This window comes from Dermacentor andersoni, chromosome 6, assembly GCF_023375885.2.
Source record: "Dermacentor andersoni chromosome 6, qqDerAnde1_hic_scaffold, whole genome shotgun sequence".
NCBI lineage: Eukaryota > Metazoa > Arthropoda > Arachnida > Ixodida > Ixodidae > Dermacentor > Dermacentor andersoni.
The window spans coordinates 22,713,730-22,727,403 of NC_092819.1; the positions used below are offsets into that span (position 1 = coordinate 22,713,730).

A 13,674-nucleotide genomic window follows, 5' to 3' on the forward strand; every position below is an offset into this window, starting at 1 on the left:
GTGACTCTCTGAATATGGCATTCGAGTGGATTGCTAGGGTTGGCGATGCATAATGAGCCTTACTTAGCCCTGTCGAGAAACGGACTACATGTCCTGCGTATGAGCTGATATTAAAGTATATAAGTGCCAGCAGTTCTATCTGTTGTTTTGGTTCACGGGTGTACGTGTACACGGTACATGTTTAGTGACGCGCGTGGCAGCAAGTATAAGTGAGGCGTGGTTCCGAGGAATAAAAATTGTTGTTCACGTGCTCGTTGCTGTTCAACTGTGTGTTGACGTGCTCTTCTCGTGTCGTCGTCTTGCTTGAACTAGACTATATAGTACTCATATAATATATTGTGTACGGACTATACCACATATACACATTGTAATACTATATAAGTACTCCAAGACGGAACACCAAGAAGCACGCATTGCGATACCAATGGGAAATTCATTTAGGGAATCTTGTTCGTAAAAACGAGGAATTTGCAAAAACGGTGTTTTCTTCTTTATAATAATGGCGAAGAGGGCTGGTCTTTCCTTGAAAAGTGTTCGAATACTATTCGATTCGATTCACTAAGGATCTCATTCGATTCATATTCGATTCCATCTCAAAAAATTACTATTCGCAGACACCTCCTATTCATACATCGTTGCTTGCCTGCTGAAGAACGCAGTGACGCGTGGCAGTGAGCGAGCAGTACCAGTAGGGACATCTGTAGGCGACATGCGAACGTGAAAAAGTGGAGCACGCCGCTGTAGCGGGGAGATGGCGCGGTCTTATCGGGAACACCGGGTACCGTGTTCTACCGCATACTAGAGGTACTGCGTTTTAGCACGTGTTGCGCACAGCGAGAGTACGCGAATTTTGACTAGCGAGGCATCACTTTGCCCGAGGTGCCGTAGCAGAACATCGTATTTCGGCGCTTTCGGCGTAATACTATGGGCGCTCGGAACATGGGCGAAAAATTCTCTAGGAGCGTTTTCTGTAACCGCCTTGACCGTGCAGAAAACAGTGGTATCTGACTCTCCGCTGAATATTTGTTGAGGATCTCGGGGATAGTCTCGCTATAGAAACGATGATGTTGGATATCACAAACAATATTGTATCTCGCTTTACACGCAAATGTGACTGACTGCTCTTACGTGCCTATGAGCACCCGTTTATTCGCTTGTTTGCTTTATTAATGTGTGCGAATTTCCCTCTTTCTTTTTCTTGAAGTGATAACTCTGTTCCTGACGCCTGGAGTCGCATTCTCTTGTAGCTTACTACTGAAATGTTTTATGGCCGTCTTTATATTTCTCCTCCCAGGTGTACTCAATGCTCACTCTTTCTCATTTTCCCTCTTTCTTACTCCGTCTTTCTCTCACACCCAGTTTAAAGCAGCAAAGCATTCGCTCGTCTGATTGATCTCTCTGCATTTCCTCTTCTTGCTTTCTGTCTTTCTTTTCGTTTGTTGTTAACTTGATAACCTTGACGAAAAATGGCCAAAACATCGGTACTCACTCCGCTGTTACCATCGTTCTTTGTCTATTGTTTTTCATTATAAGAGAGCGTCGCTTGGGTACTTTGGTGGGGCGTACGTGCGCGGGAAGTTATTTTGTAACATTTTGTTTTGTTTAATTAATGAACCGCGTCCTTCTCACTCTTCCTGTAACTAATTCAGCGCCGGACAAAGTATATACAACCGTATCAGCTGTGAAAATAAGGCTAGCGCTCTTCCAGACAAACGGCTGTTCACGCTGCAGAAGACAATAACGAGCATTACCACAAAGCAGGAAGGCGGGCGCGTGTTTGCCAGACTATATTAGCATGTAGAAATGCACGCGAGGGACGAGGAGGCACCTCACATCATTAAACTCGAAACGCCACACGCGAGCGCGCTGTATACACAAAACACTCGCGCACACTAACTTACACGCATAACCACGCAGATACATACATACATCCGGACACGCTGCGGCACACCACACACATACGAAATGGAAGAAGCAAACACGCGGCGTACGTGAACAGAAAGCGCAAGTTTTGCGTCGACTTCTGCAATGAGGGCTACAGCGTTCCCCTCGTTCTCAAGAGCTGCCTCGTCGGTTAACTACATAACGTCGTCTCGTGCGCATTCCGCGCGCGTGATATTCTCGCTACGCTAGGAGGAAATTCGCGCGGGACGCCGTTGCCGAGAGGCGGCAGCGCTGCGACCGGCTGTAACATCTTCAAGGTGAACGGGCCGTCGACCACCTATGGAGTTCGGCGACGTCCCGACCGCATGCGAGAATTTACGTGCAGTCCTGCTGCAAATTTCTGCCGCACATCGGTGAATACAGTGGGGTTAGCGATGAACGGAATAAGTACGTAGCGCAAAGTTACCAGAGGAAGCCTCGCCATACTGCATCGAATAAGGAAAACTGCTGCGTATGCCTCTGCATGGTTAGTCAAGACGGAGCGCTACCAATTCTCCGCTACATGTGTACTTCAAGAACATTAAACAGCCCAAAACAGACGTGAACGCGCGCATTGAACACAAACCTTTCTGGAAAAAAAATGGAGGACGCTTAAGCTTCGACTTTAATAAGAGTGGGACGCGATAGCATTCAAAGATATCCTAGTGCTTCTCACGCTTCCCGGCAACTGCATGCAGCTTATGTAACCACCGGGAAACGCTGGCGGCGAACGCTATGCACGAAGGCTAGCCCTGTGATTCTTTCTTGTTCTTTTTTTTTTTTTGTTTTGTTTTGGATGGTGTAAGGAACCGAAGGGGCGGCGCCTCTCCTATACTAAGACAGACGTCAAACGGCAGCTGGAAAACGCTATCACCCGCCATGATTGCTCAGTGGCGCGTTGGGCTGCCGAGCCCGAAGTCGTGGGATCGAATCTCGGCCACGGCGGCCGCATTTCGATGGGGGGCGAAATGCAAAAACACCAGTGTACTTAGATTTAAGTGCACGTTAAAGAACCATACGTGGTAGAAATTTCCGGAGTTCTCCACTACGGCATGCTTCATAATCAGGAAGTGGTTTTGGCACGTAAGAACCTCATAATAATAAACGAAGGAAAACGCTATCGCGTTAAATGGGATTTCAGTTTCCTCGTAACAGAATTATGTTTTCTTGCATATTCAAATTACAATTTGACGCTATCGTGTCTGTAGATTGTTTTTCTGAGCATTTTACTTTGAGCAATTCAATTAGTTCAGTAACTTTTTTGCGATGCACAGAGGGCCTGCGTGGTTGGGTATGCGTGGATGGGTATGATTATTCGCGAAACGACGGTCGACGCCGACGTCAACTAGCTCGAAGCAAGTTTTCGACTGTGTACTTCGTGCAATGAGACGGGAGACATTGGACACTTCTGTGATCGTGCCCAAGCTACCGTGGTAAGAAAAAAAAAAAAAAGAAAGACGGTCTGCTTGAGAACTTACAAAAGAAAGACCTCCCACATGCGTATCTTCAGCGCCTTCTGTTTCCGGAAGGACCTGCTATAGTACGCAAGGAATATTCACACTTTCTCCTCACATTTACAAGACACTGAACTGTTCGAGAGATCGTAATAGTGGCAATAAAAGAAAGGCTCAGCGGAAAAATTGCCTGTCTCGATCGCCAGGCTAAACCCGCCTGTAGCAGCAAACCACCACCACCACCATGCACCTTCGCACAGCACCGTCTCCCATGCGTGTAAAGAGCGGTGCTCATTTACCCCTTACAAAGCAAAAGACTGCCTACAATAAGCGCTTGCGTTCGCCCTTAAAGTAACACTGAAAAGCAACACTGAATCACTTTATGAGCTGTTATTTGAAAGCTGTATTTTCATTCAGCGTGCGGAACAGCGCTGCGGAGAAAATTAAAATATAATTTCATGTCCCAAATTCACGAAACGCTTTTACGTCAGAATCATTCGTAAGAGAAAATCGCAGTCAACCTGATGCTGGACATGTTATTCACGAAGACGCTCTACCGCTTGAGCTACGGTGGCGGCTTTCCTCCCGTCCACTTTTCTTGGTTAATTGTTCACGTGCGCGAGATCTGGCCATGAGTGTTCCCCGGCGCCACTCGAGGCAATGGACGAGAAAGTGGAAGTGACTGCACGCGTATAGCGTAATATGTGCTTTCGAATTCCACCTGCGAAAAGTTGTCTTTTCGTCCGCGTCCATTTCGCTTTTCCTTACCATTTATGCGTTATAATTAATACCACACTTAACTTCCCCTACGCTGTGTTACACAACAGCATTACACGTACCACCGCCTGAGACTCAATCTCGGTTGCCTGTCATTATTGATTTGCGCAGAAAGGTTTGTCTTGAAGGCAGGCAGCCAGACACTGAAGCGAAGTCTCGCAACACGTATACGTATCGCTTTCCTAACTTTGCCTGACTATACGACTAATCATATACGACTTCCGCGAAAAGCGCGCCCTCTGGCTGTCAGGGGCAGGCGGGGAAAACTATAGAATTTGCTTTTCGTGACTCGTTAAGTAGAGGTTAATCACAGGTTGTGGTGACGTCCGTTTACGCGGAAGAGGAGGCTTGCGTATCGGCTCTCTTCGTCGTGACGTGTGGCAAGTTGTCATATCGGAAACTTGGGCGCAGATTTTCTCTGTATTGGATCCCGTACGTGAGCCTATATTTATTTATCATTAGCTGAAACTGGCTTACCTTCTTTTTTTTTTTTCTGAGCTCGTGAAGTTAGTGATTTCCCCACGTGTTCTTATTAGTCTTGACTTACATGAGTGTACTGCGATGCTCCTTTCGTTAAGGCACATCTCGTCTAGTACTTCCGTGTAGCGCAGCTTACATTTCGTTGTTGTTGAAGAGGCCATTAATCGCACAATTTTCGTATTCGTAATTCACTGGCAGAAAAAACAAACCGAGTGGAGCAAGAGCTTTGAGTTTTCCAGAGAGGTTATCGGGAGAGTCGAATTCTACTTCCGCTTTTCGTTAATTTATTTTAATCCGCGAGCATACAGTCGTAACAAGTACTCGCCGCGACGTTGTTTCCCGTTGATTTAGAAAAAGAGCCTGTTTGATTTCTCAGCGAAATACAGAACTGTGTTAACGGTTAAGGAGAAGTCAATGGTTAAGGCGAGCGATCTAAGAATTCCGCATGGTATGGTGCAACACGGCTTACCGCAATTACCTTGCAGCCCTGTTCATTGATGAAAGGTTTCCTCCACCTTCCTCCACCTCGCGGGGTTCCGCAGAGCTGATTTGCCAAAACTTTGTTGATTATGACCTTTTTGAAACCCGTCGCAGCGGACTTAATTATTAAAGGGGCTTTAATGGCCTTGCGTGCATGTCCAGGCGTTTCGTGCATTGCCGTTTAGGCTATCTGTCGAACTTCATCGCAATGCACCAGCGTAACTCATTGGGCAGCATTAAAAAAAAAAGATTTTTCGAAAGGCTGCTCGAGTACCAACAATTTCCAGTTAGCAATGTCGAGAGGACGCGCCTTCCTAATAACACGCTTATTTACGGTACTTAATCGTAACTTCACTGCCGCCGTTATAGCAACGTTATAACGGAAAGCACACACGCAACGGACACGGGCGTAAAATAATACTTTATTTTTCATAACAGCGACAACTGTCAAATTCGGTTCTTCCTCTTTTCCGTACGCAGGAAAAATACAGAAACATAACAACAGATACAGACCCAAGAGCTCATCACCAAGCTTCACCGCGCCTTAAATGTCTGATTTTCTCACCGTAGAGAATAAAGGCGACGAGTGGAGAAGAAACGACACAGGTTCCACGAAATAGCAATTTGAAAACGCCATTTCATGCTTTGTTTGCGCCCAAGTGGTAGACTTGTAATACTGTTTGAGCGCACATATAGACAGCTTTTGTGTCTTGGGCCGCAATGTTGTAGCGATGCCTGATGCCTTATTCTCTGCTATTCTTATCATCCACCACACACGGCCGCCTGATCCCGTTGATAATGTGGGCAGACCGTCGCTCTGACCACTGACCAAGCGCGAAGAGCCTGAAAAAGCATAGAATCGGAAAAGGCATCGCTACAAAATACCGGCCCTGGTTACCTTAGCAGCACCTCTCTCCTCTCCACCACGCGAAAAAGATATAGGAATGGCACACAGCACCCGTTTATTAGGGAACAAATAGTAGAGGCTGCCAGTGGCACCAGTGAAGTTCCCGAAGAATGTCCTAAGCTCAATGTTCCTCTGCGTGTTATAATACCAAAAAAAAGAAGAAAAACAGACGTCGCGAGAGCATGGAACGATAGCTACATACTGCCCCCAGCGCAGTTGTCTCCAACCCGGGAGCGTGCGCCAGCGCCATCTCGTGGAATGCCCAGGCAGTGGCGTAGCTAGGTCGTCTGGCACCCGGGGCCCATAGGTCTTCTGTCACCCCCCCCCCCCTCCCGGGTGTAGTCGAGGAAAGCGAGGATATCAACAATATCCATGTGTCTTCAAATGTATATGACACACCCCCCCTCCCACTGGCCCCTTGCACCCGGGGCCCACGGCCCCACGGCCCCTCCCGTTGCTACGCCACTGTGCGCAGGGTCGAGAGAATTTGTTTTCCTCCTCATCAAACGGTGCACTAATGGCGAGCCACAACTGGAGGCGCTGCCCTCTGTGCTTCCTTATTGAGGCAGGCTATCTAGGAACGCGAAGTTACGAAAAACAGGCGTTTTCCCAAAGAGATTACTTGTGCGTATCGTGTAAAAGTACTGCCGACACAATTGCACACACCTTGTTATAATGCCAGGGCGTACATCCAGAAGTAGATAAATATGTCACCGAGAAGATAGATAGAGAGAGAGAGAGTTAAATTAGATGTAAAAGTCAGGGAAGTTAATTTTCAAGGAAGCTTCTGGTTTGCTGCCCTACGCAGGTGGAAGGGTAAAGGGGAAAGAAAAAAGGAAAAACAGCGGAGAAAGAAGGAAAGCGTGTGAAAGCAAGTAAAAAGGTGGTGGGGAACGCCCAGGAGTATCAATCTCCTTAATGGGGAACTCTAACGTATAAAAAGAACTTCAATAGCGCCTTCACCGACTTCTGGCGTGAAGAACGTATGCTGGCCCCCCAGGATTGCTTGTTGCGAAAAAGGCTAGTATATAGTCGAGACAGACCAACGCCGTCGGGAATGAGTGTCCGTGCACTCAATGGCGAGGACGTCGGCAAAAAACATGTTCGATAGTTTACCTCGCTGCCGCAGTCGTCACAAGTAGCACAGTAGTCCCTTGCGATACGGAAAGCAAATCATTTTGTGGAAGCGACTCCAAGCCATTGTCTCGTACCTCTCTTCGACGCCGTCTTTGATTTGGATTAAAAATGTCATCACTCTCCACGAAGCCTTAGAAATTAAAGACGGCAATGAGATGGTAAAAAAATCAGCTCGTTCAACATTAACAAGAGAAGTCTGATTCTTCTCCACTTATATCCACCAATCTTTCAAAGTAACGTCGAATAAGAACTGGTGCATGGTCTTGCGCTTATTATAGACTAGAGGAGTGGAAATATGACATTAAAGTTGAACAACAATTTAAATAGTGTTCTGGAAGATAGTGATACATGCCACCGCCATGTTTCTAAGGGGAATTTGATTATCATCATCAGCATTATCAGCTTTATTAAGTCAGCCGCTGCAGTGAGCGATGATTCATCTGTCACGCCAGGCGATAAGACATGTCCCGGGCTTGCACCTTCGTGACTGCTCAGGCTCGCCTCGCGTTGGGCGGTACAGCTGTTAAACGGGAGCAGTACGAGTCAGTTGCGTAGCGAAAAGCACGAACTTGTCTGACGACGCGTGCGCAAAAGTAATTTATCTCGAACCATTAGCCTACAGCACACAGCGCAAATGCACTTCTGGACGCACCGTTATCGCGCTGTATGCAGCTGCACTGGGGTCTATACATAGGATGTTCTATGACACAAAGAATTACTTCCTACACCGCATGCCTTCGCGCACAAATGTTGTCGACACGCTCTGTCAACAGTGTTCGCGAAAACATACGTTAGCGCCTTACGAAGTAAAACATTGTCTATGCCTAAATGCGCATCCGGAGTACCTGTAACATAACGCGGAAAGTATTCTATAGCGATGTCTCGTTCACTCCACGTTCGAAGGCACAGCGTTTAGGCACAAAGATGCACTCATCTCACTGGTTAGCGCCAGCACGCATAACGAAAAATAATCTTGGAAGAAGAAAACAAAACAAGAAAAAAAGAAAAAGAAGAAGAAAGGAAAGAAAGCTTTTCGCTATAGTCTTCACAGCTCCTTACAGAGGCGGATGGGTGGATCAATGGCGACTATAGGGGCCTCGTTCTCGCACATCGTGATACACGTGGCCCCCTTACGCCTAATCTCAGGGGTTGAGGTCCGGGGCTGCAGCACCTGTGGCTCTCCCTTAACCCAGCCTTAGACGTGGGCACATATGAGAAATCATGCGACACGGTCACAGTCTGCCACAGGAACACGTTGTCCTCAAAGAGGTGAGCAGCGCTTTCAAAGCCGGCAAAGATGTCGCTCACTGACAAAGGTATAGAGCCTTGCGTTCTCACAGTTCACGGCTATTTAAACCCGTCGAGAGAGGTGGGATGTCGAACCGCATGTCTCTCCACAAAAAATGAAGGACAGTCACAGGCTCGGCTTGAGCCCTGAGAGCGCGCTTCGCGCAGTCCTTTCTGCCTGCGGCGTGCCGGTCGCACGACCGTTTCGAAGTTCCCGGCGCCTAGGGGTAAGCAGACCCCGGAATGTAGAGCGGGTTCCTGACGTGATGAGACGGCCCTGCGCCGTTTCTGTTGGACTGGTGCACGATGGTGACTGCTCGGCCTCCGCGAACGTAGCAGCACTCGGGCATCGTGGACCCACTGTCCTTATGGTGGTGCTGGAAGGTGGTGAAGGCGGACGCCGACGAGTCCGAGTAGCTGAGCGGCTTGTGGCCGTAGCCACCTCGTTTGTGCAGGGCCCTGAGGTACGGAGCGAAGATGCCTACGAGAATCAGAAACCCCGTGGCGATGAGCGCAAAACTGAGCGCCGCTATCTGATGTTCTCCGGGCCCCAACAGCAGGAACGCCGTGTGTCCCGCCGCGAGGATCGGCACCGCCAGGAGACTGGTGCACAAAAGGCTTCTGGCGTCGCGTCGGTGATAAGAACAGTTGCGCGTCCGGAAGGCCATCAGCACGGCGAGGGCCAGCACCACGCACGGGTAGGCCTGGTGCAGCAGGAACCGCGCCTGGTTTAGCCGGCACCAGCGAGGCGGAGAGAGCATCCAGGCCTGCGCCTCGAGCGCCAGCTGGACGGCTACGAGGAAGCATATGGTGAGCAGCTGGTTGAGACCGCTGGCGCGGCCCCCGAGTCCAGTGCTTTGCATGGTGTTCAAGTGCATTCCCTTGAGGAGCAGCGCGCCGAACGCGAACGCGTAGCTGATGTGGTGTGCCAACTGCTGGATGGCGCACAGGCGGGGCCTAGGCCGGAAGGTAAACAGAAGCGCCGACAAGAAGAGGCTGACGACCGAGAGGAGCAGCAGGAGTGACGTCAATTGGTGGCCCTTGCGCACGACGCCCTCGCAAAGCTTCATCAGGAGGAAGACCGCGACGTAGGCACTGAGAAGAATCCCGATGCCAGACATGATGACGACGGCCAGCGTCCAGGGCTTCGCCATCCATATGGTGTAGAGCTTGGGCTTGGTCAGTCGCACGGCTCCGGACGACGTGGACGCCTTCTCGGCCAGCGCTCCGTAGTCCTCGTCCGAGGCCGTCTGCGAGAGCGGTGGCGAGCTGGTGGCGTCGTCGCCCAGCTGCTGAGGTTCGCCCTCGTTCTGGATCTCCAGGTTGCTGGAGCGTAGGTTGGACGAGCGCTGCCTGGTGCCAGGCTTGACGCTGGTTTTGCCGGCTTCCACAGCGGATCCTCGTATAACGGGGCCTCGGGTCGGCACCAGGACATCGTCCACTTCCAGGCCAGTATCGTCCGTGTAACCGGATATCTACATCAAGACGGCGATAGATTAAAGCCATTAGTCACAAAAATGAAGGCGGTAAGCAAACGCAGAGTCTAACGTGAGCAAGTCCCAATTGGCCACCATAAAATCATTGGTTGAGCAAGGGGATATAAAAGCGATGAGAGTGGCATGCAAGCTTCTCATACTTTTGCAACGCAATGACGGCGTTGATAAAATGTTACTTAACACTACTTCACAAATGGAATTGGTTCTGCTAAGCAGAACTAGGGAGAACTGAACTTGACCTCTAGCACCTAGATGACTGAATAAGGCCTCAAGGCTGATCGTACTTGGTATGAAAGCTCGCAAAGATTACCTACGTACAATAAAAATACAGTGCAAATATTTTCCTTTATCATGCACTCCTAGAATTTTCGCGACTTCGCTGTGTGCTATAATTTCACATGTGGAGACACAAGTTGCAAAACAAGGGTTCGCTCTAGCTCAGATTGTGCTGGAAGTCACCAGAGCGACTTTCTTCACCGTTATCGTATTATCTCGAAGCCATTTTCACGAGCTTTCACAGATCCAGACGCCGGATAAAGCGAGCGCCAGGACTCATACGAGCAGGACCTGAGCCAGTAAAGCTGCTTGAATTGTTCCGAGCCAGGCAAAAAAAATCGTGCGTTTTCACTCGCGGTTAAATCGGGTTTTCACGGCACTCTTTGGTAGCCGCTCCGCGACGCGGTTTTGAGCTGCTGTTCCAGCAGCAACAAAAGGAGGGTTAACTTGCGGCGGCAGCCCACCGGGTGAAGCTACGGCCCCACACACGCAAGCCGAAGATCGTTTTGCAAACACTGCAACTCTGACCTGCAGCACTTCGCCATTGGTGGAGACGGCCTTGACGGCGTACTTGAGCGTGGCCACGTGCCTCTCGTGCGAGAACTTGAGCGGCGTGTCGCTGAGCGAAGCGACTCCGGCGCCGGCCATGTTGAAGTTGAGCGAGTCGAGCGCCTCGAGCACGGACGCGCTGAGTCCCTGGCGGCCGCCGAACAGGCAGTCGGTGCCGCGGCCGCACTGCACCCGCTGCACGGCGCGAAGGGCGGCGCCCATGGCCCACACGGCGCGGATGACGGCCACCGCGTCCGCGCTGTCGCTCACCTCTTCGTCCCAGCGCCGGACCACGTCGTTCCTGCGGGGGAGGAAGTCTCCTGTGATGCCTGGTCGCCCTATCAGCCAACGATGCAGCTCTTCGAACCATATACACTTGCGCCTGTAACGCCCACCGCCACCACCTTCGCTCATGTGTACTGGGCTAAGCTAACTTATTGTATTTGCAAACGCAGAGTGAAAACGCTGCAAAACAAAGAACACGCAAAATGAATTTAGGATATGCGGACAAAGCGCAACAACTAATCTTTCCATGCTATGCACTCCTGCTTTGTCCAGTCGGGGTCAGTTGTTTTCTTAGGTGCGCGTACGTGCGTACGCATGTGTGTAGAAACCATATGAAGCGAAGAGACAATGAAGCCAAGGAAAGCGTAGGGAGGATTGCCTATTTTCTTTATTTTAAATGTAGAAGTAATTATAAATCAAGGCTAAATTTGCGATAAGATTCATGTTCTTAATGAGAGAAAAGAAAAATGAAAGAGCAAGAAAAGACCTGCTCTCAAGTTCCTGCGTGTTGTGACACCTGCGATTGAAAGGATGCTCCGCAGCCACCACTATAGGCTCGTGAATTGCGCTTGCAAACACTGCCAGGGCTAGGTTTAGCACATGTGCTTAAATACACAAGAATGCGGAGGGGGGAGGGGGGGGGGGGAGGATGGTGATAAAGCCATCGCCGTAACTCAAATAATAGAACACCGCACGCGTCATGCAGATGTTCTGTGTTCGGCTCAACAAAATGCCGCAGCAGTCTGTACAAAATGCCACAGCAGTCGGTCAGATCAGTGAGTCCAAACTGTAAAGTTAAGGTTTTCGAGGTTACAAGAATGACATTCATGTCATCTTCTGATGGTCGCAGTGAACCTACGAATCCGAACGGGTCGATTCCGGAGGCACTCTGGGAAGTAGGAGAGAGAGAGTAATTGTGGAGAAGAAGAGGCACTATTTTCTAGGGAGCTCGGCGCAGCACCTAAGGAGGAGGTACCTTGCTGCGTCGCTGAACGGAACAGGGCGGAAGGAAACGATGTGGATAGGACAGACGCTCTTTGGGACTTGCACCACTGAGGTCTGTAAGAAAATTTCGCTAAGCTTCGGTAAAGTTTCCATTGGCCAAACGGGCCCGTGTGTTAACGAACGCCTTAAGGAGCACTCATCGTCTTTGAACGCTGCAGCGGGTGGTATGAATCTACGTGCGCACATTAAAGATTGCGATTGCACCCCGCTCTTTGACAATGGAACGATTATCAGCAAGTCTACAGCCTGGTGAGGGAAATCATTGAGGCTGGCCAGATAAGCGCGAAATGAACCATGTGCGTTAGTATGGTATGGTATGGTATGGTAAAACTTTAATGAAGTCCTGCAGGTCGTGAGTCTTCACGAAGCGGGCCGCTCCCACGTGGGAACCGGAAGGCCGAGCCTCTCGGCCGCATCGTGGGCCTGCTGGACCGCCCAGAGTTGGTCAGCCAGAAGAGGGCTGCGGAGAACCGCCTCCCATCTGGCCGAGCTGTTAGCGATGATGAGTGTGACCGGGCACACCGCCAGAGCATGTGGTCTAACGTGGCTATTTCTCCACAATCGTGGCAGGAAGCATTGGTGTAAATATCCGGATAGATTTTATGTAAAAGCGACGGATTGGGATAGGTATTCGTTTGTAGTAGACGGAGCGTTAATGCTTGAGCTCTATTGAGGCGCGGATGAGGAACAAAGTAGGTTCTACGGCTGAGATAGTAGTGTTTAGTAATTTCGTTGTAGGTGGAGGGCGTGTCCCTGTTCTCTGGGAAGTCGGCTTCCGATGGGTCGAGGGTAGCGCGGTGGGCAAGTTCACGCGCAGCCCCGTGAGCCGACTCGTTGAGGTTGGGAGGAGCACCCTTTATCTGACCCTGGTGTGCGGGAAACACCAGTGTGCCCTGGTGTGCGTTAGTGCCCCGTCAGTAGCACTGGTGGATAAAAGGATAAGTTTTCTTATTAGGCATTAGGGTTTTGCAACTTCCACATGCGAATCTATATGAGCCTTGTATCTTCCTTCTGACTGCGGATGTGTGCCCCCCTTCGCTTCCTTAAAGAACTATGCAATAAACTGTAGTTGTAAGGGCGCCTGTCCTGTCCTCATCGCTTACTTCCTTCTTTATTCCACTCAGCGACATAACATGACGCACCAACTGGCCCAACAGTCAACGATTCTCAGATATCTTGCGCCAACCAAACAGCCGGCTGTTTTTCGGAGCAGTGAGAGGGAAGGAAGCGAAAGCTGAGGGGAACATCCGCTAGCGCTACCAGCGCCGATGGCGGCGGTGGCGGCTGCGTTTAGACGAGAAACATGCCCGCGTATACGTAGATAAGCGCAATCACGGGAACGGGCGGGGGTCACGTGACCGGAAACTGACCAGATTTCTCGGCTGTTCCTAACGTTGGCTGCTCCTACGTCGGTACCGGGAGCGCTTCTCAGCGCTCTGCTCTGGAGTCGGGTGATCGGAAACGACCATCCCAATGTAGCCGGAGTGCTCCTTTTCGACCATCCGAACAAGAGTCGTCTTTTGGGAGCGCGCGCGCGAGAACGACCAGCCGAAGATGCCATTAGTAAGAGTATGCGAAACCTGTCTCGCAGACTGTCACTAAATGTCCCGCTGCGTGT

At 50.1% G+C, this 13,674-nt stretch overlaps 1 protein-coding gene and 1 long non-coding RNA gene across 2 annotated transcripts in view; one reads left to right on the top strand and one right to left on the bottom strand.

Annotated features, from left to right (window-relative positions):
* LOC129382258 (uncharacterized) overlaps window positions 1–13,674 on the top strand; it is a 147,509-nt gene that overhangs the window by 111,155 nt on the left and 22,680 nt on the right. The gene's annotated exons all lie outside the window — the stretch shown is intronic.
* LOC126521364 (metabotropic glutamate receptor 3-like) overlaps window positions 7,227–13,674 on the bottom strand; it is a 70,466-nt gene continuing 64,018 nt past the window's right edge. Inside the window, exons 7-8 of the mRNA XM_050170048.3 lie at window positions 10,746–11,067; window positions 7,227–9,920 (exon numbers count right to left, since the gene is read on the bottom strand). Of these exons, the coding sequence (XP_050026005.2) occupies window positions 8,667–9,920; window positions 10,746–11,067 (1,576 nt within the window). The 3' untranslated portion in view covers window positions 7,227–8,666. The remainder of the gene's footprint in view (window positions 9,921–10,745; window positions 11,068–13,674) is intronic.